General features: G+C 37.4%; 1 protein-coding gene and 1 pseudogene across 2 annotated transcripts in view; one reads left to right on the top strand and one right to left on the bottom strand.

The window, feature by feature from the left end:
- The window catches only part of EFCAB13 (EF-hand calcium binding domain 13), a 121381-nt gene that overhangs the window by 51658 nt on the left and 47486 nt on the right, over nt 1–22237 (top strand). The window contains exons 11-13 of the mRNA XM_033184098.1: nt 6464–6958; nt 9761–9898; nt 11167–11238. Of these exons, the coding sequence (XP_033039989.1) occupies nt 6464–6958; nt 9761–9898; nt 11167–11238 (705 nt within the window). The remainder of the gene's footprint in view (nt 1–6463; nt 6959–9760; nt 9899–11166; nt 11239–22237) is intronic.
- LOC117067463 lies at nt 874–3230 on the bottom strand (annotated as a pseudogene). Its single transcript, XR_004430744.1, has one exon. The product of XR_004430744.1 is annotated as a protein DEK-like (transcript).

Raw genomic sequence — 22237 nt, 5'->3', positions numbered from 1 at the left:
TTGGTTGCTGTATTAGTCTTTTCTTATGCTGCTAATAAATACATACCCGAGACTGGGTAATTTATAAAGAAAGACATTTAATTGACTCACAGTTCCACATGGCACTTTATGTCTTTTATTTGGAGATTTTAATTCATTTACATTCAAGGTAATTATTGATATGGAAGGATTTTTTTTTTTTTTGAGACGGAGTCTCGCTCTGTCACCCAGGCTGGAGTGCAGTGGCCGGATCTCAGCTCACTGCAAGCTCCGCCTCCCGGGTTCACGCCATTCTCCTGCCTCAGCCTCCTGAGTAGCTGGGACTACAGGCGCCCGCCACCTCGCCCGGCTAGTTTTTTGTAGTTTTTAGTAGAGACGGGGTTTCACCGTGTTAGCCAGGATGGTCTCGATCTCCTGACCTCGTGATCCGCCCGTCTCGGCCTCCCAAAGTGCTGGGATTACAGGTGTGAACCACTGTGCCTGGCTTTTTTTTTTTTTTTTTTAGATAATTTTATTGACAAGATTTATAAGAACAAATTAAATATTTAAAATCAAAGGCCAATTATTAGGTCTCATTTAGTTGCTTATTTTGTTCACTTCTATTTACCTTTCCCTAGTGTCTGAGTAACTATCAAACAAGTCAAACCTGTGAAAATACCTGTTAACATTCAACATATATATTCTGTTCTATGATGCAAAGATATTTTTCAACACTTAATTGGTACATCAAATGTGTCATTCTGTCATAAGCAGCATGTTTTAAAATTCAGATTAATAAACTGATTTAAGACAGTAAATTGAAAGACAAAATTAGTCTCATTCAGGAGTGGTCCATTATGTTGATCATCTAGAATCAACACTGATTAGCCAAACTTTAAAAGCCAGAGCCCCAACTCCAGAGAAACATTAAATTTCTTTAATGTAAAAGTATATTATTTTTGAGACACACTTTGTCAGAGATATCCACGATTACTTGCACATTATATTCTGGCATTATAATCTGGTACTTTAATCGTAATCATGAAGGTGGCTAGGTTTCTGGTAAATATCAGCATTTTATATGGGCAAAAGCAGTTAATAAAAATTGGTTCATTTACTATAAGCCAAGTGTGCTTGTACTTAATCCCACCCTTTCCCAAAGTTTTTGAAGCTTTGATATGTTGATTTTTGGTCTGTCCTTAATATAAAATGTACCTACAGACACTTTTACAGAGTTAATACTAAAATTACAAATTGATGACACTTTCGAGCAAAGCAGGGTAACTGTTCCTTCAGTGTTTCATCACTGAATTGATTTTCCCTGCTCCATTATACTGTCTGGCTGAACACTGACATTCCATAGTCTACAACTGTAAAGATACCTACCTATGTGAGTTTAAAAAGTGGTCTGCACAAAAGAAATAAAAAAAACTTTATATACAACAAATTGTTTTTAAAAATACAAAAATAACATCTGTCACTTTTGTCATGCTAACAATCTGACATATATACACATGCAGGAGAAAAATTCCAATTCAGTCATCTGGACAACTGTAACTTGTATATTTTTAATATGATGGACACACTGCCTCTGAATTTTCACACTGACAGAGATGTGTATTCAAAATATTTCATATACTAAATACTGCAATCTCTGTGTGTATAAATCCCAGTCATAATAGTTTTTGTTCCACTTGATTAAAAGTATGCCTTAAGCAAGCTAATATTAAGTGCACTAAAAACCACGACAGTTCAAGAATCTATGACCTTATATAAAGAAACCCAAAATGTACAAAATACAACTATAAAAGCAAGGAACAATTAATGCCATGCAAGATTTTAACTAAAAATGGCATAGAAATGCAATTTAAAATAGCAAACTCAAATTTACATAACACTTAAGATAAAAAGGTCAGCAGTAAGTTCTAACGTTGCTTAAAAAGGATTTAGAAAAGGAAATACATTCTCTTTGCTGGTATAATGGTATAAATCAGATCTTCGAATCTATGGGAACGAGTCATCTTCTCTGTCCTCTATCTCAAGAAATTAGCTCTTTTACATTAGCTGTTTTTATGAAATCTTCTTTCAGTTAAATCATAAGTAGGATAATTTTCATAGACCTTTTTGCAAATCTGTTTCATTGTGACTTCTTCCAAGTTAGCACTGGCCAGTAATTTCTTTATTGTTTCCTTTAATTCTTCATCTGTAGGGTTTTTTTTAAACTTTTTAATTAAAGGTTCATCATCTGAACTGTCCTCAGACTCACTTTCTTTTTTGGAACGGTTTTGATTCTTCTTGGTGGTGCTGCCATCTGCTTTCTTAACATTGGCACTTTTCACAGATTTTTTACTTTTAGAAGTAGCTTTCTGTTTAGGTTTTCCTCTTTTGGCTGTCTTTTTTGGTGGCTCCTCTTCACTTTCTTTATCTTCATCATCTGAAGACTCTTCCTTGTTTTTCTTTTCATCTTCATCACTACTAGATTCATCTGATAGAATTTCAGGACGTTTGGTTCACTTAGCCTTTCTTGCCATTCCAGAACTGTTCCGTTCCTTTGTACTGCCTTTGCTATAAGTTTTTTTAGATTTTGGCAATGGTTTGCCAGAAGGCTTTGGATGCGTTAAGAAATTCAAGATCCTCTTCACTAGTTCACTATTTACACCTGATCTCTCCAAATCAAGAACCTCACAGATGCTCTTTAACATGGCATTTCTAAATTTTTTCAACATTTCTTACTTCTTTTTGTATTGGACACTTCCTTTTTCAAACGGAAAGCCACTAAACTGACCCACATTCTTAGTGCCTGGCCTGTTGTAAAGCAATTTGTGTAGATTTCTAAGTTCATTGGTTTTCTTCTTATTTAGAAAAAAATGTATCCTCTCAATTTCACAAAGTTTCTGCCCCTTTCCTTGTGCAATTGTAAATGGCTCTCTCTGTAAAGGAGAAACTTGCATTGTCAGCCTCTCTACTTTCTTCTTTTCCCTCTTGCCTACCACGATGAGACTCTTCTCTTTTTTCTCCTCCTCCTCATCGTCGTCCTCATCCTCTTCCTCCTCGCTCTCCTCTCTGGAACCAGGCATTTCCGGTTCTTTCTCGGATGTGGACTGGGCGGGGGTTCCCGGGCAGGGGTTCCCTCGCCCTCCGCAGCAGGGGCGGAGGCGGACATGCTGTGAACCGTGGATCCCGGCCTCCACGGGCCTGGCACGCGAGGGCACGAGGAGGTTCTGGGAGGTGGCGGTGGCTGATGCCGAGGAGAAGGCACGCCGGCCGCTGTCTGGCTTGACGCTCGCGCCGCGCGCTCGGCTACCCAGAATCAACAAGGTATGCCGGCTTCTCTGTCTCTTTTTATACATACTGTTTTGGTTGCTGTATTAGTCTTTTCTTATGCTGCTAATAAATACATACCCGAGACTGGGTAATTTATAAAGGAAAGACATTTAATTGACTCACAGTTCCACATGGCACTTTATGTCTTTTATTTGGAGATTTTAATTCATTTACATTCAAGGTAATTATTGATATGGAAGGATTTTTTTTTTTTTTGAGACGGAGTCTCGCTCTGTCACCCAGGCTGGAGTGCAGTGGCCGGATCTCAGCTCACTGCAAGCTCCGCCTCCCGGGTTCACGCCATTCTCCTGCCTCAGCCTCCTGAGTAGCTGGGACTACAGGCGCCCGCCACCTCGCCCGGCTAGTTTTTTGTAGTTTTTAGTAGAGACGGGGTTTCACCGTGTTAGCCAGGATGGTCTCGATCTCCTGACCTCGTGATCCGCCCGTCTCGGCCTCCCAAAGTGCTGGGATTACAGGCTTGAGCCACCGCGCCCGGCCCCGGAAGGATTTTACTACTGCCATTTTGTTAATTGTTTTCTACTTGTTTAATAGGTCCTTTGTTTCCTTATTTTTCTCTTCTTTTGTGATTGATTTTTGTCTTGATTTTTTTCCTTTTTATCTTTTATTTACTGTAGGTTTTTGATTTGTGGCTACTCTGAAGCTTACAAAATATCTTGTAGTTATGACAGGCAATTTTAAGCTGATAGCAAGTTAGCTTTGCTTACATAAACAAACTATGCTTTTACCTCATCTCTCCTTCTGCATTTATAATTTTTGATGTCACAATTTACAGATTTTTATATTGTCTCCCTAAACAAATCATTGTAGTTATTATTATTATTATGATTATTATTATTATTATTTTGTTTGTTATTGAGACGGAGTCTCGCTCTGTCGCCCAGGCTGGAGTGCAGTGGCGCGATCTCTGCTCACTGCATGCTCAGCCTCCCAGGTTCACGCCATTCTCCTGCCTCAGCCTGCGGAGTAGCTGGGACTACAGGCGCCGGCCACCATGCCCGGCTAATTTTTTGTATTTTTAGTAGAGACGGGGTTTCACCGTGTTAGCCAGGATGGTCTCGATCTGTTGACGTCGGGATCCGCCCGCCTCGGCCTCCCAAAGTGCTGGGATTACAGGCGTGAGCCACAGCGCCCAGCCAGCTTTTATTATTTTTAACCTTCATACTATGTAAGTGAAGTGCACACCACCATTACAGTATTAGTGTATTCTGACTTGGTGTACTTACCTTTACCAGTGAGTTGTACACATTTATATGTTTTTGTGTTACTAAACAGCATCTTTTTCTTTTGGCTTGAAGAACTCTTTTTGACATTTCACGTAAGACAAATCTAGGGGATGAATTCTTTCAGCTTTTGTCTGGGAAAGTCTTTATCATTTCTGAAGGACAGTTTTTCTAGGTACAGTATTATTGGTTAGCAGTTTATTTCCTTCAGTACTCTGAATATATTTTCCATTCTCTATGAACCCATAAGGTGTCTGCTGAGAAATTTGCTCTCCTTATTGGAACGTATATGTTATTTACTTTTCTCTTGCTATTTTCAGAATCTCCCTTTTGTACTTGGTATTTGACAGTTTGATTATGATATGTCTTGATGTACTCTTGTTTGAATTCATCTGATTGGAGGCATTTGGCCTTCCTGTACCTGGATATTTACATATTTGTCCAAATTTGGATTGTTTTCTGTTCTTGTTTATGTAAGTTTTCTACTCTTTTGTCTTTCTCTTCTCCTTCATAAACTCTTATAACTTGACCATTTTCTCTTTGGATGCTGTCCCATAAATCCTGTAAGCTTTCCCCATTATTTTTCATTATTTTTCTTTTATTCTCCTCAGACTATGTATTTTCAAATAATTTGTCTTCAGGTTCACAGATTCATTCTTGTACTTGATCAGTTATGTTGCTGATGTTCTCTATTGTATTTTCCATTTCTTTCATTACACTTTTCAACTCTTGATTTTTGTTTATTTATTTTCTTTTGTGTAATTTCAGTGTCTCTGTAAAATTCTATTTTTGGTCATTTATTGTTTTCCTGATTTCATTGAATTTTTTTCTCTGTATGTCCTTAATTTTATTCCCTGAACTTTCTCTAGACAATTAGTTTGAATTCTGTCAGGAAGTTTCTATATCTTTATTTCTCTGGGGTCAGCTATCAGGAGATTATTGTGCTCTTTTGGTAGTAGTATGTCTCCTGGATTTTTCATATTTCTTATTGCCTTATGTTGATGTCTCTGCATTTGAAGGACTGGGAAAGCCCTAATCAGTCAGAATCAGAGATTCTGGGCAGGCTGTTTGGTGTGGTCCAAAAGCCTAAATCAGAAGTGTCAAAGATTATATTTTTACCTGCTCACAACTTATTTATCTGTTAGATAGTGCACTTAGAGATACATATATAGCACCATCTTTAAGTATTTTCAGACTTTAATATTTAAATATTTTCATTTACTTATTTTCAATTGTTCATTCTCATAGAGTCTAAGATAAGAAACTTTTTTATTTCCTCTAGGCAAAATTTATTCATAGTTGAGATTATACTGCTGCTGCTTGACAGTCTCATAGAGTTGTTTTGAGGATCAAATATTATAACATTTGAAATGCTTTAAAATGTGTTATTCAAATGTAAGATAAGATTCTGAAACATCAGATAAATTTTGTAAATGAAGTCCCAGTTTGGGGCATTGTGTTAATATTTTTCTAAAGCTGTTGTTTTATATATGAAGTTACTTTTTCCTCCACAAATACCAAGAATATTTAGGAGAGTAATTACTTAAGTTCTAATTTTATAAATCAAATCTCCCCTTTCCTCATAGTTCTGCACTTTTATAAGTAAGGAATATCTGTCTGTATTAGCTTATTAGTCTATTATCTTTGTCAATTGGGAAAGAGTGGGGAATGAGAACCATATGCTTCATTAGCCTATCGTTTTAGTTTCAGTGTAACTTTAAATAGCTTTGGATGGGAATATGTAAACATATTAAAGCAGCACATTATATTTGACCTAGTTAATGGTCCAATCTTTTGACTGTCAGTTCTTTAATTTTTTGATTTGTTTTATATGTTTAAGCAACTAATACTTTCTTGAATAGTTTTCATGAGGACTTAGTTTTGAAATGTGTTGCAGATTATACAAGTAAATGAAATAATTGTATATTTCTCTTATTTAGCAATTACAGAAGGATCACCTTTGGATGAAATTACTTCAGACAGAAAGTTACCAAGTATAGCAGGATGCTATCTAAAATATAAGAAGAAAAACAGTTTGTCTTCCAAACTCCCTGAACCTTCAATATCCAAAAAGTTAAATAACAAAAGCAACCAACATTATAGCAAAATTATGGAGAATGATGACCTTGAATCTAAAAGATCAAAAAATACTTGGCAAATAAGAAAATTTCTGGGTGGGGTCAGCAGCAGTAATGTAGGAGTCCAAGAACCATATTCAAAGAATGGCATAAACTTTAAAAAACATTCAGAGAAGGGTGAAATTCATGACTCAAAGTCTAAACCACAAAGCTTGAAGAGTAGTACAAGCCTCAGTAAGTCTCTAGATAAAAGTGATATTTCTAGTATCCCAAAACTTCAGAAGCCAGCTGTAAGAAAGCGTTCCAGCCTCCTAAAACAGGTTTCGTCTACGGAAAAAACTGCAATTAATACTCTGGGTAAGTATAAATCTAGCTTCTTGAGTTCTTCAGTCATCACAGAAATGCACAGAATGAATCAATTATTAGATAGTTGTAAGCATTTCAATTGTTAACACCCTGGGTAACCACCACTTCTTCTTTTTTTTTTTTAATTTTAAAATTATTTATAGAGACAGGGTTGCCCAGGTTGGTCTCAAACCCCTGGCCTCAAGCAATCCTCCTGCATTGGCCTCCCAAAGTGCTGGGATTCACAGGCATGAACCACCATGCCTATGCAAAAATTCTGGAAACGTACAGTAGTGATGGTGGTACAACTTTGTAAATGTGATTAATGCCACTGAATTATATGTTTGTTTATTCTCTATTTTTTGAGTCACAATCTCACTCTGTCACCCAGGCTAGAGTGTAGTGGCGTGATCCTAGCTCACTGCAGCCTCAACCTTTTGTTTTCAAGTGATCCTCCTACCTCCTCAGCCTCCCATGTAGCTGGGAGCATAGGCACATGCCCCCACACCCAGCTAGCTTTTTTTTTTTTTTTTTTTTCCGTAGGGTTGGGATCCCACTATGCTCCCAAGGCTGGTCTTGAACTCCTGGCCCCAAGTAGTGCTCCCGTCTTGGCCTCCCAAGGATCTGCGATTACAGGCATGAGCCGCCAAGTCTGGCCTGCCACTTCTGACACGTAGACCAATGGATATAATATTGTGATTTTGATGATAATTCCTTTTCAGATGTCCTCTTTAGGGAGGAGTTTAACTTTTCCTGAGAAACTTATTCAGTGATTAATTGGAGTCATTAATATTCCCTAGAAAGTAGAAGGCCTGGCTTCTTTTGGAAATGTTTATTTTGTAATTTATTAAATATTTAAACAAGTGGAAATCTATGTGAAATTTTTGCTTAGAGTGCTGTAATTTAAATATATAATATAGTACTTCAGGTATTATCTCTTATGGAAGGAGAATATCATGAAAAAATAATACTGTATATCTAGGTCTCCAAGTCTTTATGATTTTTCTCAAAGATGAGCAATGGTTTCCCAACCAATATATTTTCTCTCTCTGTATTACTTTCATTACAGAAGCAGTGTGTATGGAACCCAATTAAAGATTTCTTGTAGTCCTCTGCTGAAGTTGCTTAAGTCATATTTATTTATTCTCTTTTAAAAACTCACTGACTTTCATATCACATTTAGTATTTAATGTAATAGATAAAATGATTGTTTAGTGAAAAATTTGTGATTCATACCTTAGTGCAAATTCAAATAACTCAATGGAAAAAAGGAATGTGATCTATTAAGGAGGCACAGTGATGATCATCCTGTTTCTGATTCCTTTACCAAGGCACTCCTGCTACTTTGTGCCACATTTGTATTTCTGAGAGTTATTTTTATTTCAATAAGAATTAAAACCTTGGGTTAAAGGAATAATGAAATAGCAGACAGACGTGGGTAGAAGAGGCTGTCAGAAGAAAGCGTATTTTACCTTTCTCATGTCACTAAAATAAAATGATGTCACCTACCACTGCCATATTTAATGTTCTGAATATAGAGAAGTATGAAATAGTTAATCTGGCATAACTTCCCGAAACAAATTGATGGGAATTGGAATTTTATGGAATATGACTGCCTGTATGATTTACATTAAAAATTCTAACTTTTCACTTTTAAATAATTTTACTTTCTTAAGAGTCACAAAAGTAGTACAGATATTTCCATCAGGACATGATCTAAACCAGGAAATTAACACTGATGCAATACTGCTTACTGATCTACAAACCTTATTCAAATTTTGTCAGTTTTTCCATGAATGTTCTTTTTCAATTCCAGAATCTAATCCAGAATTACCCACTACATTTAGTTGTCACTTTTCCTTAGTCTCCGTCAATCCGGGATGCTTCTTCAATCTTTCATGACCTTGACACTTTTGAAGAGTATTGACTAGTTGTCTTGTATAATACCCTTCATTTTGGATTTTTGTTTTATTCCTTCATGAATAAATTCAGGTTATGCATTTTTGGTCAGATTACCTCAGAAGTGATATTGTAACCATCTCAGTGCATCATAGTAAGAAGCACGTGACGTCTACATGTATTTGCTTCTAAGACTTTATTTTTTGAAGGTTATGAACTGAAAACATGGTAGAGTAAATTAATGGGAGGGTGAAGAACTCTACATTTTTGCTTGGAATTCTTCAATTTAAACAAAACACTTCGGTGTTTTTATTTCTTGGACTCATTAATTTTACACACACACATACAAACACACACACACACTCAGGCTAGAGTGCGATCTCAGTGCACTGCAACCTCTGCCTCCTGGGTTCAAGTGATCCTCCTGCCTCAGCCTCTTGAGTAGCTGGGAGTACACACATGCGCCATCACGCCCAGCTAATTGTTGTATTTTTAGTAGAGACAGGGTTTCACCATGTTGGCCAGGCTGGTCTCGAACTCTTGACCTCAAGTGACCCACCTGCCTTGGCCTCCCGCAGTGCTGTGATTACAGGCAGGAGCCACCATACCTGGCCCCATGAATTTTATTTTAATCAGAAGCGAGCAGCATTGGCTGGGCCACTGGAACAGGCTGTTCCCCCAAACAAGTAGATTATACATGTTTATAGAATGTTAAGACAGTTCTGTGTTTGAGCTATAAGAGAAAGATTAAATATAATGTTATACAACAGATATATGGAAAGAAAAGCAGTCCTATAAAATCTATAAGGTAATATAGATAAAACTTCTTTAATTTCTACAGATTTTGAGTATTAATTATTGCTTTTGACACAAGAATTCTGTTGCTTAATAATTCTCTACATTTTGTATATTTAGAAAACTTCTGTGATGCTATCAGTAAACTTCAAGAAAATTACATTTCAGCAGAAGGACTTCAGTCTATTTTGCCTTCAATAGGAATTACTTTATTAGATAAAGAATTCCAGAAGATTGTGACAGACACTAGTAGAAATGGCGAGAGACTGATAACACTGAAGTTTCTGAGAAAGTTAGATATTTTTATGGGATAGTATTAAATATTGGAGGAATTCCTCTAAATTAGAAATTAGGAATGGGTCATTCTAAAGAAAATTCAGATATAAAAATGGAAAATAGTAAAAAAAAAAAAAAAATCCTGTAAGTTCTGACCACATGGATTGGTTTGGAGCATGTAGGTCTTTCATATTTCCAGATCATTTCAGTAAAGCTCTTCATCACTATCCCTAGCTGTGCCTATTAATAGTAGGGTGGTGCTGGGGAGACTGATCTAGTTGTAGCGAGGTTCAGACAGTAAGACTGCAATATCTAAGGGTATGGAAATCTCTACGCAAATAACCCAAGGATCCAAAGATTAATAATTGGACATTACAAAATATGGGGGAATTTAGAGCCAGGTATGCTTAGCAGTTAACGTTTAGATGTTGAGTGGCATATCCCAGTTACCAGCCTAAGTTAAAAGCAGAGTTTAAGTTTCTAGGAAGGGTTTTTATACTAGAGAAGTTATTTTTATCAGTGACTAAGAATTTTCCACAACAGAAGTAAAGAGGTGACATTTTGGGGAAAGACTGATTTGAGAATAACATTAAAAGTGAATCCTCAGAATCTGGGCACAATTTCTTAGCTAAGGTAAATCAGAAAGAAGATTCACTTAAAAATTATATAAAGAGTGGGTGGCACTAAAATTATTGAGCCCTTTTTGCTGCTTATCAGGATTGACATGATCACTGTGAGGGTTTATGTCTAAACACAGGTAAAACTTTGGACCACATGGATACTAGGGAGATAGAGATGGGGATACTTGGTTTTGTCAGGGCTGATTAGTATTGTTAAGGTGTCTTAATGGATAGCATATTGAGTGGGTTTTCAAGATGATATGAAATAGACTCCTTAACTCTCTCGTGGTCTGTCTATATGGACAAGTTTCTTTTTTCCTAGATCTGTTAAGAAATTAGTATCTAACTCAGTCCTTTGCATGTAATAGATATTGAAAAAGCAGGGACTGTGTCTTTCTTATTTTTGTGTTCTCGGTGCCTAGCATGGTTCTTGGCACTAATATGCTCTCAATAATTGTCCAAATGAACTGACCTAATCTAGAAAGAATTATGAGACATGACATGAAGGAGAAATAGGATGATGAAATGAAGGATCAAGTAAATTTTAAAAATAGTTGTGTTAAAATGCAAATTTACCTGTATGCAAAAATACACCAGAATGTATAATCTAAACTCTTTTTTAAAAAACAGAGAATGGAATGGTGGAGTTAGATGACTTTATAAGTACTCTCGCCAAGGAGCAAAGTTTTCCTGAATGCAATGGTAGGTGGGAAATTTGTTTTAAAATGATTTAGAGGGAAGAGCAGTGCTGATTGAGAAGAATTAGGTTCGACAGAACTGGGCTTGCTTTTGGATGGAATAGGCTTGTGACTCTTAGGCAAGTCAGTTGCCAGTTTTTAAAAACTTGCTATATCAGAGTAATAATAGCTAAGGTGTTTACCTCACAGAGTTGTCATGTGAATTTTGCAAACTGAAAAGTGATCCATAAATATATGGTAATAATGATAATGTAGAGATCAAATAGGTAATTAGCAACACTGATTAGGAATTGATGGGTGATATGTTTTTTTTTTTTTTTTTCAATGGACTTCTTTGAATGAAATACTCATTTGGTTCACCTTTGATTTAGAACTTTTTTTTTTTTTTTTTTTTTGAGGCTGAGTCTTGCTCTGTCGCCCAGGCTGGAGTGCAGTGGCCAGATCTCAGCTCACGGCAAGCTCCGCCTCCCGGGTTCCCGCCATTCTCCTGCCTCAGCCTCCCGAGTAGCTGGGACTACAGGCGCCCGCCACCTCGCCCGGCTAGTTTTTTGTATTTTTAGTAGAGACGGGGTTTCACTGTGTTCGCCAGAATGGTCTCGATCTCCTGACCTTGTGATCCGCCCGTCTCGGCCTCCCAAAGTGCTGGGATTACAGGCTTGAGCCACCGCGCCCGGCCTGATTTAGAACTTTTAAAAACAACTTTATCAAGGTATAATTTATGTATGTAAAATTCACTCATCCATTGATTTTTATTAAATTTATTGAGTTGTACAACTATTACCACAATACCCTTTTTTGCTTGCAATATTTTTATACAAATGATTAAATATTTTTTAGCAAGATTAAAATGAGAAATGAAAGATATTAAAGCTTGCTGTTTTTATTTTGTTCTGTTTATGCATATGCTAAAAAAAATAAGCTTTTTGTTTCTTTGCAAAAAATTCCCCAGATAAGGAAAGATTAGTCCAAAGCAAGAGATTTCCTTTTATACTTACATGATGAGACTTATGTTAAAAGCTACATTGTCATTTGTCATTTCTGATGGATGTAAGTGGCTAAGTGTCTGGATTTATTGAAGACAATATTAGTAAATCGATTTCTTTTAAAAAGTGTTCCTTTATGGTCAGTTTGTAAGCAAATAGGCTATTATTATTATACTTTAAGTTCTGGGATACATGTACAGAATGTGCAGGTTTGTTACATAGGTATACACATGCTATGGTGGTTTGCTGCATCCTTCAACCTGTCATCTACATTAGGTATTTCTCCTAATGCTATCCCTCCACTAGCCCTCCACCTGCCAATAGGCCCCAGTGTGTGAAGTTCCTCTCCCCGTGTCCAATTGTTCTCATTGTTCAACTCCCACTTATGAGTGAGAACATGTGGTGTTTGGTTTTCTGTTCCCGCATTCGTTTGCTGAGGATGATGGTTTCTAGCTTCATCCATGTCCCTGCAAAGGACAGGAACTCATTCTTTGTTATGGCTGTATAGTATTCCATGGTGTATATGTGCCACATTTTCTTTATCCAGTCTATCATTGATGGGCATTTGGGTTGGTTCCAAGTCTTTGCTATTGTGAACAACACTGCAGTAAACATACGTATGCATGTGTCTTTATAGTAGAATGATTTATAATCCTTTGGGTATATACCCAGTAATGGGATTGCTGGGTCAAATGGTATTTCTGGTTCTAGATCCTTGAGGAATCGCCATACTGTCTTCCACAATGGTTGAATTAATTTACACTACCACCAACAGTATAAAAGCATTCCTATTTCTCCACATCCTCTCCAGCATCTGTTGTTTCCTGACTTTTTAATGATCACCATTCTAACTGGTGTGAGATGGTATCTCATTGTGGTTTTGATTTGTGTTTCTTTAATGACCAGTGATGATAAGCTTTCTTTTTCATGTTTGTTGGCTGCATAAATTTCTCCTTTTCTTTTTTTTTTGAGACAAAGTCTCACTCTGTCACCCAGGCTGGAGTGCAGTGGCGTGGTCTTGGCTCACTGCAGCCTTTGCCTCCTGGGTTCAAGTGATTCTCCTGCCTCAGCCTCCTGAGTAGCTGAGACCTCCTAAGTACAAGTGCATGCCACCATGCCCGGCCAATTTTTTGTATTTTTAGTAGATACGGGGTTTCACTGTGTTAGCCAGGATAGTCTTGATCTCCTGACCTTGTGATCCGCCCACCTCAGCCTCCCAAAGTGAAATCTCTTCTTTTGAGAAGCGTCTGTTCATATCCTTCACCCACTTTTTGATGGGTTTGTTTTTTTCTTGTAAATTTGTTTAAGTGCTTTGTAGATTCTGGATATTAGCCCTTTGTCAGATGGATAGGTTGCAACATTTTTCTCCCATTCTGTAGGTTTCCTGTTCACTCTGATGATAGTTTCTTTTGCTGTGCAGAAGTTATTTAGTTTAATTAGATCCCATTTGTCAATTTTGGCTTTTCTTGCCATTGCTTTTGGTGTTTTAGTCATAAAGGCTTTGCCCATGCCTATGTCCTGAATGGTATTGCCTAGGTTTTCTTTTAGGGTTTTTATGGTTTTAGATCTTACATTTAAGTCTTTAATACATCTTGAGTTATATTTTCTATTAGGTATAAGGAAGGATTCCAATTTCAGTTTTCTGCATATGGCTAGTCAGTTTTCCAAAAACCATTTATTAAATAGGGAATCATTTCCCATTGCTTGTTCCTGTCAGGTTTGCCGGAGATCAGATGGTTGTTAATGTGTGGTGCTATTTGAGGCCTCTGTTCTGTTCCATTGGTCTATATATCTGTTCTGGTACCAGTACCATGCTGTTTGCTGTTTTGATTACTGTAGCCTTTTAGTATAGTTTGAAGTCAGGTAGCACGATGCCTATAGCTTTCTTCTTTTTGCTTAGGATTTTCTTGGCTATACAGGCTTTATTTTGGTTCCATATGAAATTTAAAGTAGTTTTTTAATTTTGTGAAGAAAGTCAATGGTAGCTTGATGGGGATAGCATAGAATCTATAAATTACTTTGGGCAGGATGGCCATTTTCATGATATTGATCATTCCTATCCATGAGCATGGAATTTTTTTTCATTTGTTTGTGTCCTCTCTTATTTTCTTTTTTTTTAAATATGTATTTTATTATACATAAAACTTAGAAATATTTCAAGATTTATATACATTAACTTTTGCAATCTTCCTGCTGGTAAAAATACAAAACAACAGTATAAGAACCAGTTACTCATATATTCAACTATATTTATGCATACTTAACAAAATGAAGTTTTCCTAAAAACTAGCAAGATACAAAATAATGTCAAATCTAAAAAGTCGTCAAAATCATTCTCTGTCTAGTTTTGTGCTCTTGCTGGAGAGGAGTTGCAATCATTTGGAGGAGAAGAGGCATTCTGGTTTTTGGAATTTTCAGCGTTTTTGTGCTGGTTTTTCCTCATCTTTATGGATTTATCTACCTTTGATCTTTGGATGGGGTTTCTGTATGGGGTTCCTTTTGTTGATAATGTTACTGCTTTCTGTTTGTTACTTTTTCTTCTAACAGTCATGCCCCTCTTCTGCAGGTCTGCTGCAGTTTGCTGGAGGTCCATTCCATACCATATTTGCCTGGGTATTACCAGTGTAGGCTGCAGAACAGCAAAGATTGCTGCTGTTCCTTCTTCTGGAAGATTTGTCCCAGAGGGGCACTGGGCTGATGCCAGCCGGAGCTCTCCTGCATGAGGTGTCTGACAACTCCTGTTGGGAGGTCTCTCACCGTCAGGAGGTATGGGAGTCAGGGACCCAGTGGAGGAGGCAGTCTGTCCCTTACCAGAGCTCGAGTGCTGTGCTGGGAGAGCCCTCCTTGTCAGGATCCACTGCTGTCTTCAGAGCCAGCAGGCAGGAACGTTTAAGTCCGCTGAAGTTGTGCCCACAGCCGCCCCTTCCCCCAGGTGCTCTGTCCCAGTAAGATGGGAGTTTTATCTATAACCCCTTGACTGGGGCTGGTGCCTTTCTTTCAGAGATGCCCTTCCCAGTGAAGAGGAATCTAGAGAGGTAGTCTGGCTGCAGCCGCTTTGCCACACTGTGTTGAGTTCTACCCAGTCCGAACTTCCAGGCCTTTTTAGCACTGTCAGGGGAAAACCGAGGTACTGAAGCCTCAGTAACGGTGGATGCCTCTCCCCACACAAAGCTTGATTGTTCCAGTTGGACTTCAGACGGCTGTGCTGGCAGCGAGGATTTCAACCCAGCCTAGCTTGCTGGGCTCCATAGGAGTGGGTCCTGCTGAGCCAGACCACTTGGTTCCCTGGCTTCGGCCCCCTTTCCAGGGGAGTAAACCGTTCTGTCTCGCTGGGATTCCAGGTGTCTCTGGGGTACAAAAATAAACTCCTGCAGCTAGCTTGGTGTCAGCCCAAAGAGCCGTCCAGTTTTATGCTTGAAACCCAGGGCCCTGGTGGTGTAGGCACGTGAAGGAATCTCCTGGTCTGTAGATTGCAAAAACCATGGGGAAAGCATAGTATCTGGGCCAGATAGCAGTCTCTCAAGGCTTCCCTTGGCTGGAGGAGGGCGCTCCCCCCACCACCCCCCGCCGCCGCGGCCTGCTCCTTGCACTTCCTGGGTGAGGCGATGCTTCTGCTCGTCCTCCATGGGCTGCACCCACTGCCTAACCAGTCCCAATGAGATGAGCAGGGTACCTCAGTTGGAAATGCGGGAATCACCCGCCTTCTGTGTTGGTCTTGCTGGGAGCTGCAGACTGGAGCTGTTCCTATTCCGCCATCTTGCCAGCAGTCTCAGTGTTTGCATAGTTCCTAAAATTCCTTAGTTATTGATTTTTAGTTTTATTATATTGGGATCAGAAAAATACTTCATATGATTTTGACTTTTAAAAATTTGTTGAGACTTCTTTTGTGTCCTGACATATGGCCTGTCCTGGAGAATGTTCAATGTGCTGATGAGAATAATGTATATTTGCAGCAGTTGGATGAAATGTTCTGCAAATGTCAGGTTCATTTGGTCTAGAGTGTAGTTTAACTTCGATGTTTCTTCGTTGATTTTCTTTCTGGATCATCTGTCCATTATTGAGAATAGTGTGTTGAAGTCCTCTAGTAGGATTGCATTGCAGTCTGTCTCTCCCTTTAGGTCTATTAATGTTTGCTTTATATATTTGGGTCCTCTGTTGTTGTGTACATATATATGTATAATTGTTATATCCTCTTATTGGATCAGCCCTTTTATTATTATATGGTGACCTTCTTTGTCTCTTTCTACAGTCTTTGATGAGATTTCCTTAAAACCACTAGTTTGGATTCTTGATCTGAGAGCTCACACATTGCTGTCTTATTAAGATCAGTCAGTAGCTCTTTACTCTGTCTTTCTGAGGAGGTCATGGTTTCTAGTTTGCTGTTCTTCCTTGTGGACGTATGTCTATATCTTCGCATTGAACCATTAGTTATTTATTCCAGTCTTTGCTGTCTAGCTTGTTTTGGTCTTCCCAGCCTATATATGCTTAGAGGATTTTTGTACTTTGCCCGTTGAGTCCTGTTAACCCTAGATCACTGCATCTTTTTGGCACTAGATTGTATTTTAAACCCAGATTTGCCTTGGCTTCACAAATGGTCAGAGTCCTACATGTCTCAAATGCGGAGGTCTTAAAAGGGATACTCTAGCTGTGTGGGAAGGCTGTCTATAGGTTCACGCTGAGTGGAGCCATGGCATGTGCTTTCCTACAGTGTGGTACTGCTGAACAGCCGCTCTGATTTGGTATCGCCTTTGGCTGAGATACAGAACAGAATTTTGTGGCCTGGGGTTGCTGGTCCCACCTCCCTTTTAGTTGCTAGATGCCCTCAGGGGTTTTATTGCCTATAGGCACTCATAATACTTCCTTTGGGTTGATTCAGGAATAGTTTTCCTATAAAGGAACCCAAGATGGTGGAGAAGCTGACTGACTGCCATGGTCTCACTTTTTCCACTGTAGAAATGAAGATTTCAGGGGAACTCTTCCTCATGGTACCTGGCAGGTTGGTGGAGAGGTGTTGTGGATATAGAAGTCTTTTTCTCTTACCATCTGCTTGGAGATTTTCAGTTCTCCGTGCCACCAGGAGTCATTTCAGCTTCAGATATGAGTCCTGGGATATTACTGGTGTTAATCTTGGCACCGGATATTTGTTTTTGGTTTTCGGTGGGGGAGAATGAAGCCAGATTGCTTCTGCTCTGCCATTTTGGTGACATCACACTTCTGGTTTCTAAGGTTAATTTATGTAGTATGTATTGGTAGTTCATCCTCTTTTATGGCTAAATAAATCTATATTATATTGTATGGATATTCTTTACTTTGTTGGTGGCCCATTGGCTCATGGACATTTGATTGTTTCCAATTTGGGGCTGTTACAAATAATACTGAAATTAACATTTGTATACACGTTTCCCTCTGGACATACACTTTTATTTCTCTTGGGGAGATTCCTAAGAGAAGAATTGCTAGGTTATATGGTGAATTTGTGTTTAACTCTTAAACTGTCAAAATTGTTTTCCAAAGTGTCTATAACATTTTCATTTTTCACAAGCAATGTATGAGGATTCTAGTTTCTTCACATCTTGTCAACACTTGATATTATTTTATTATTCCTTAGGTCCTGAGGTCTCTAGCTGGTCTGCCTTTTCTCCATGTTTCTGAGTCTTTTAAACAATCTTACGTATTTTTATTGTGGTAAGAACACTTAACATGAGATCTCTTAACACATTTGAAATACACAATACAGTATGGTTAACTATTGGCACAATATTGTACAGCAGAGCTCTAGTACTTACTCATCTTGCATAACTGAAACCCTCTGAAGAGAATATTATTTTTCCTCCCCACTATCTCCTGACAACCACCATTCCACTTTTTCTAACATACTATTTTAGATACCTCATATAATGGAATCATAACAGTATTTGTCATTCTGTGACTGGCTTATTTTACTGAGCATAATATCATCCAGGCTCCTCCATGTTGTTATATATAGCAGGATTTCGTTCTTTTCTAAGGCTGAACAAAATTTCATTGTATGTATATACCACATTTTCTTTATCCATTTATCTGTGAATGGACATTTAGGTTGTTTCCATGTCTTGTTTATTGTGAATAATGCTGCAATGGATACCATGTTTCAGAGTCTTATGTTTTTTAAAAGATATAGTGCACAAGGTTTTAGTTACATTTAGTGGGAGGAGCAGGGAAGAGCATATTTATTTCATCTACCTGGAAGCAGTAGTGTATATTTGCCTTTAAAAATTTTGGTTGCTTGTTTTCTTATTATTGAATTGTAAGAGTTATTTGTAACACTGTCAGTAGGGTGTTGAAGTCTCCCACTATTATTGTGTGGTTATCTAAGTCTCATTGTAGGTCTCTAAGAACTTATTTTATGAACCTGGGTGCTCCAGTGTTGGGTCCATATATATTTAAGAGAGTTAAGTCTTCTTGTTGAATTGAACAGTTTATCATTGTGTAATGACCTTCTTTGTCCTTTTTGATCATTGTTGGTTTAAAGTCTGTTTTGTCTGAAATAAGAATATCAACCCCTGCTCCTTTTTGTTTTCCATTTGCTTTATGGTTCTTTCTCCATCCCTTTACTTTGAGTCTATGGGTGTCATTGCATGCAAGATGGGTCTCTTAAAGGCAGCATACAGCTGAGTCTTGCTTCTTTATCCAACTTGCCACTTCCTATCTTTTAAGTGGGGTGTTAACCTGATTACATTCAAAGGTAACCTTGATATGTGCAGTATTTGATGTGTCATGTTGTTAGCTGGTTGTTATGTAGGCTTGATTGTATAGTTGCTTTGTAATGTCAGTGGGCTATGTACTTAAGTGTGTTTTTGTGGTAGCAGGTAATGGCCTTTTGTTTCCATGTTTAGCACTCCCTTAAAAACCTCTTGTGATGCAGGTCCAGTGATAATGAATTCCCTTTGCATTTGCGTGTCTGAAAAGGATTTTATTTCTCCTTTGCTTATGAAACTTAGTTTGACTGGATATGAAATTCTTGGTTGGAATTTCTTTTCTTAAGGATACTGAATATATGCCCCAATCTCTCTGGCTTATAAGGTTTCTGCTGAAGTGTCCAGTGTTAGCCTGTTGGGGTTCCCTTTGTATGTGACATGCTCTAGTTGCCTTTAAGATATTTTCTTTCATATTCACTTTGGAGAATCTGATCACTATGTGTCTTGGGATAGTTGTCTTATATAGTATGTTGTAAGGATTCTCTGAATTTCCCAATTGCCTATTGACCTCTCTTGCAAGATTGTGGGAAGTTTTCATGGAGATTATCCTCAAATATATGATGATAAATGTAAGAGTTTATTTCTGAAATTTCAATTCTATTCTATTGATGTATATGCCTATTGCTGTGCTAATACCCCATAGCATTGATTGCTATAGTTTTATATTAAGTTTTCAAATTGAGTAATGTAAAGTCTAACTTTGTTTCAAAATTATTTTGGCTATTTTAGATCCTTAGCATTTCTGTATATGTTTTAGGATTAACTTGCTAATTTCTAAAAAAAAAAAAAAATCTTGCTGGGATTTTGGTAGAAATTGAGCTTTATTTTCCTGATGATATTGCGTCTTCCAATATACAAACATGAATTTTTTTTATTCTTTTAGATCTCTAATCTCTCTCAGCAATGTTTTTAGTTTTCAAAGTACAAGTCTTACATTTCTTTTGTTAAATTAATCTAAGTAGTTATTCTTTTTGATATAATTATGAATGAAATTATTTCCTTAATTTCATTTTCAGTTTGTTTGTTGCTAGTATATAAAAATATGTCTGATTTTTGAGTATTCATCTATATCCTGAGACCTTGCTAAACTTGTTTATTTGTGCTATTAAATTTTTGTTTGATTCTTCAGCATTTTCTACATATCAGATAATTTCATCTGAGAATAAAAATAGGCTCATTTCTTTCTCTTTGATCACGGTGTCTTTCCTTGTTCTGTCTTATTGTACTGGCTAAACCTCCAGTACACTGTTGAAGGTTGAATGGAAATGATGAGTGGACATTTTTTCCTTGTTCCCAATACAGGGAAAGCAGTCAGCCTTTCATTATTAAGTATAATGTTAGCTGTCAGTGTTTCATAGATGCACTTCATCAGTTCAAGAAAGTTCTCTACTTTTCCTAGCTTATTGAGAGTTTTTATCATTAATTCCTGTTGGATTTTGTCAAATGCTGTTTCTGTGTTTATTGAGATGATCATGTGGTTTTTGCTGGAACTTATTTTGGTGTTTAGTTGAAACCCAATAATCCTTTTGTTTTATTTTATATTTTTAATTTTTGTGGATACATAGTATGTATATATATTTATAGGTTACATGAGATATTTTGTTACAGATGTGCAATGCATCATAATCACATTAGGGTAAATGGGATATCCATCACCTCAAGCATTTATCCTTTGTGTTACAAACAATCCAATTATACTCTTTTAGATATTTTTAAGTGTACAACTTATTTTTAACTACAGTCACCCTGTTGTGCTAGCAAATACTAGGTGTTATTCAGTCTTTTATTTTTTTTTTGTACCCATTAACCATCCCTACTTCCCCACCATGCCTCCACTACCCTTCCCAGCCTTTGGCAACCATCTTTCTACTGTCTATCTCCATGAGTTCAATTGTTTTAACTTTTAGCTCCCATAAAAAGTGAAAATATGTGAAGTTTGCCTTTCTGTGCCTGGCTTATTTCACTTAACGTAATGACATCCAGTTCCATCCATGTTGTTGCAAATGACAGGATTTCATTCTTTTGACACCCAGTTCCATCCATGCTTTTGCAAATGACAGGATATCATTTGTTTTTTATGGCTGAATAGTACTCCATTGTGTATATGTACCACATTTTCTTTATTCATTCATTTGTTGATGGACACAGGTTGCTTCCAAATCTTAGCTGTTGTGAATAGTGCTGCAATAAACACGGGAGTGCAGATACTTCTTTGATATACTGATTTCCCATCTTTTGGAGATATAGCTACCAGTATGAATACTGGTTTTTATGGTAGTTCTATTTTTAGTTATTGAGGAACCTCCAAACTGCTTTCCATAGTGGCTGTACTCATTACATTTCCACCAAAAGTATATGAGGCTTCCCCTTTCTCCACAGCCTCATTGACTGTCTTTTGCATAAAAACCATTTTAACTGAGGTGAGATTATATCTCATTGTACTTTTCACTTGCATTTCTGTGATGATTAATGATTTGAACATCTTTTTTTCATGTACCTGTTGGCCATTTATATGTCTTCTTTTGAGAAATGTCTATTCAAATCTTTTGCCCATTTTAAAATCAGATTATTAGATTTTTTTCCTGTTGAGTTGTTTGAGCTCCTTCTATATTCTGGTTATTAGTCTCTTGTCTGATGGGTAGTTTGCAAATACTTTCTGTTATCTCTTCACTTTGTTGACTGTTTCATTCTGTGGGTTATCTCATCACTTTATTGACTGTTTCCTTTGCTGTTCAGAAGCTTTTTAACTTAATGTGATTCCATTTGTCCATTATTGTGTGTGTTGCCTGTGCTTTTGCATCATTACTCAAGAAATCTTTGCCCAAACCAATGTCATGGCTAGTTTCCCCAATGTTTTATTTTAGTAATTTCATATTTTGAGGTTTTAGATTTAAGTCTTTCATCCATTTTGACTTGATTTTGTATATGGTGAGAGATGGCACTTGGTTTCAGTCTTCTGCATATGGATATCCAGTTTTTCAGCACCATGTATTGAAGAGTCTGCCCTTTCCCCACTGTATGTTTGTGTTAGTCTGTTTTCACACTGCTGATAAAGACATACCCAAGACTGGATAATTTATAAAGAAAAAGAGGTTTAATGGACTCACAGTTCCACCTCACAATGACAGCGGAAGGTGAAAGGCACTTCTTACATGGCAGTGGCGAGAGAGAATGAGAGCCAAGTGAAAGGGGTTTCCCTTTATGAAGCCATGAGATCTTGTAAGAGTTATTCACTACCATGATAACAGTATGGGGGAAACTGCTCCCATGATTCCATGGTTCA

This window comes from Trachypithecus francoisi, unplaced genomic scaffold (genome assembly GCF_009764315.1).
Source record: "Trachypithecus francoisi isolate TF-2019V2 unplaced genomic scaffold, Tfra_2.0 Lachesis_group20, whole genome shotgun sequence".
NCBI classification, from domain to species: domain Eukaryota; kingdom Metazoa; phylum Chordata; class Mammalia; order Primates; family Cercopithecidae; genus Trachypithecus; species Trachypithecus francoisi.
This window is presented reverse-complemented; position numbering and strand designations above follow the sequence as displayed.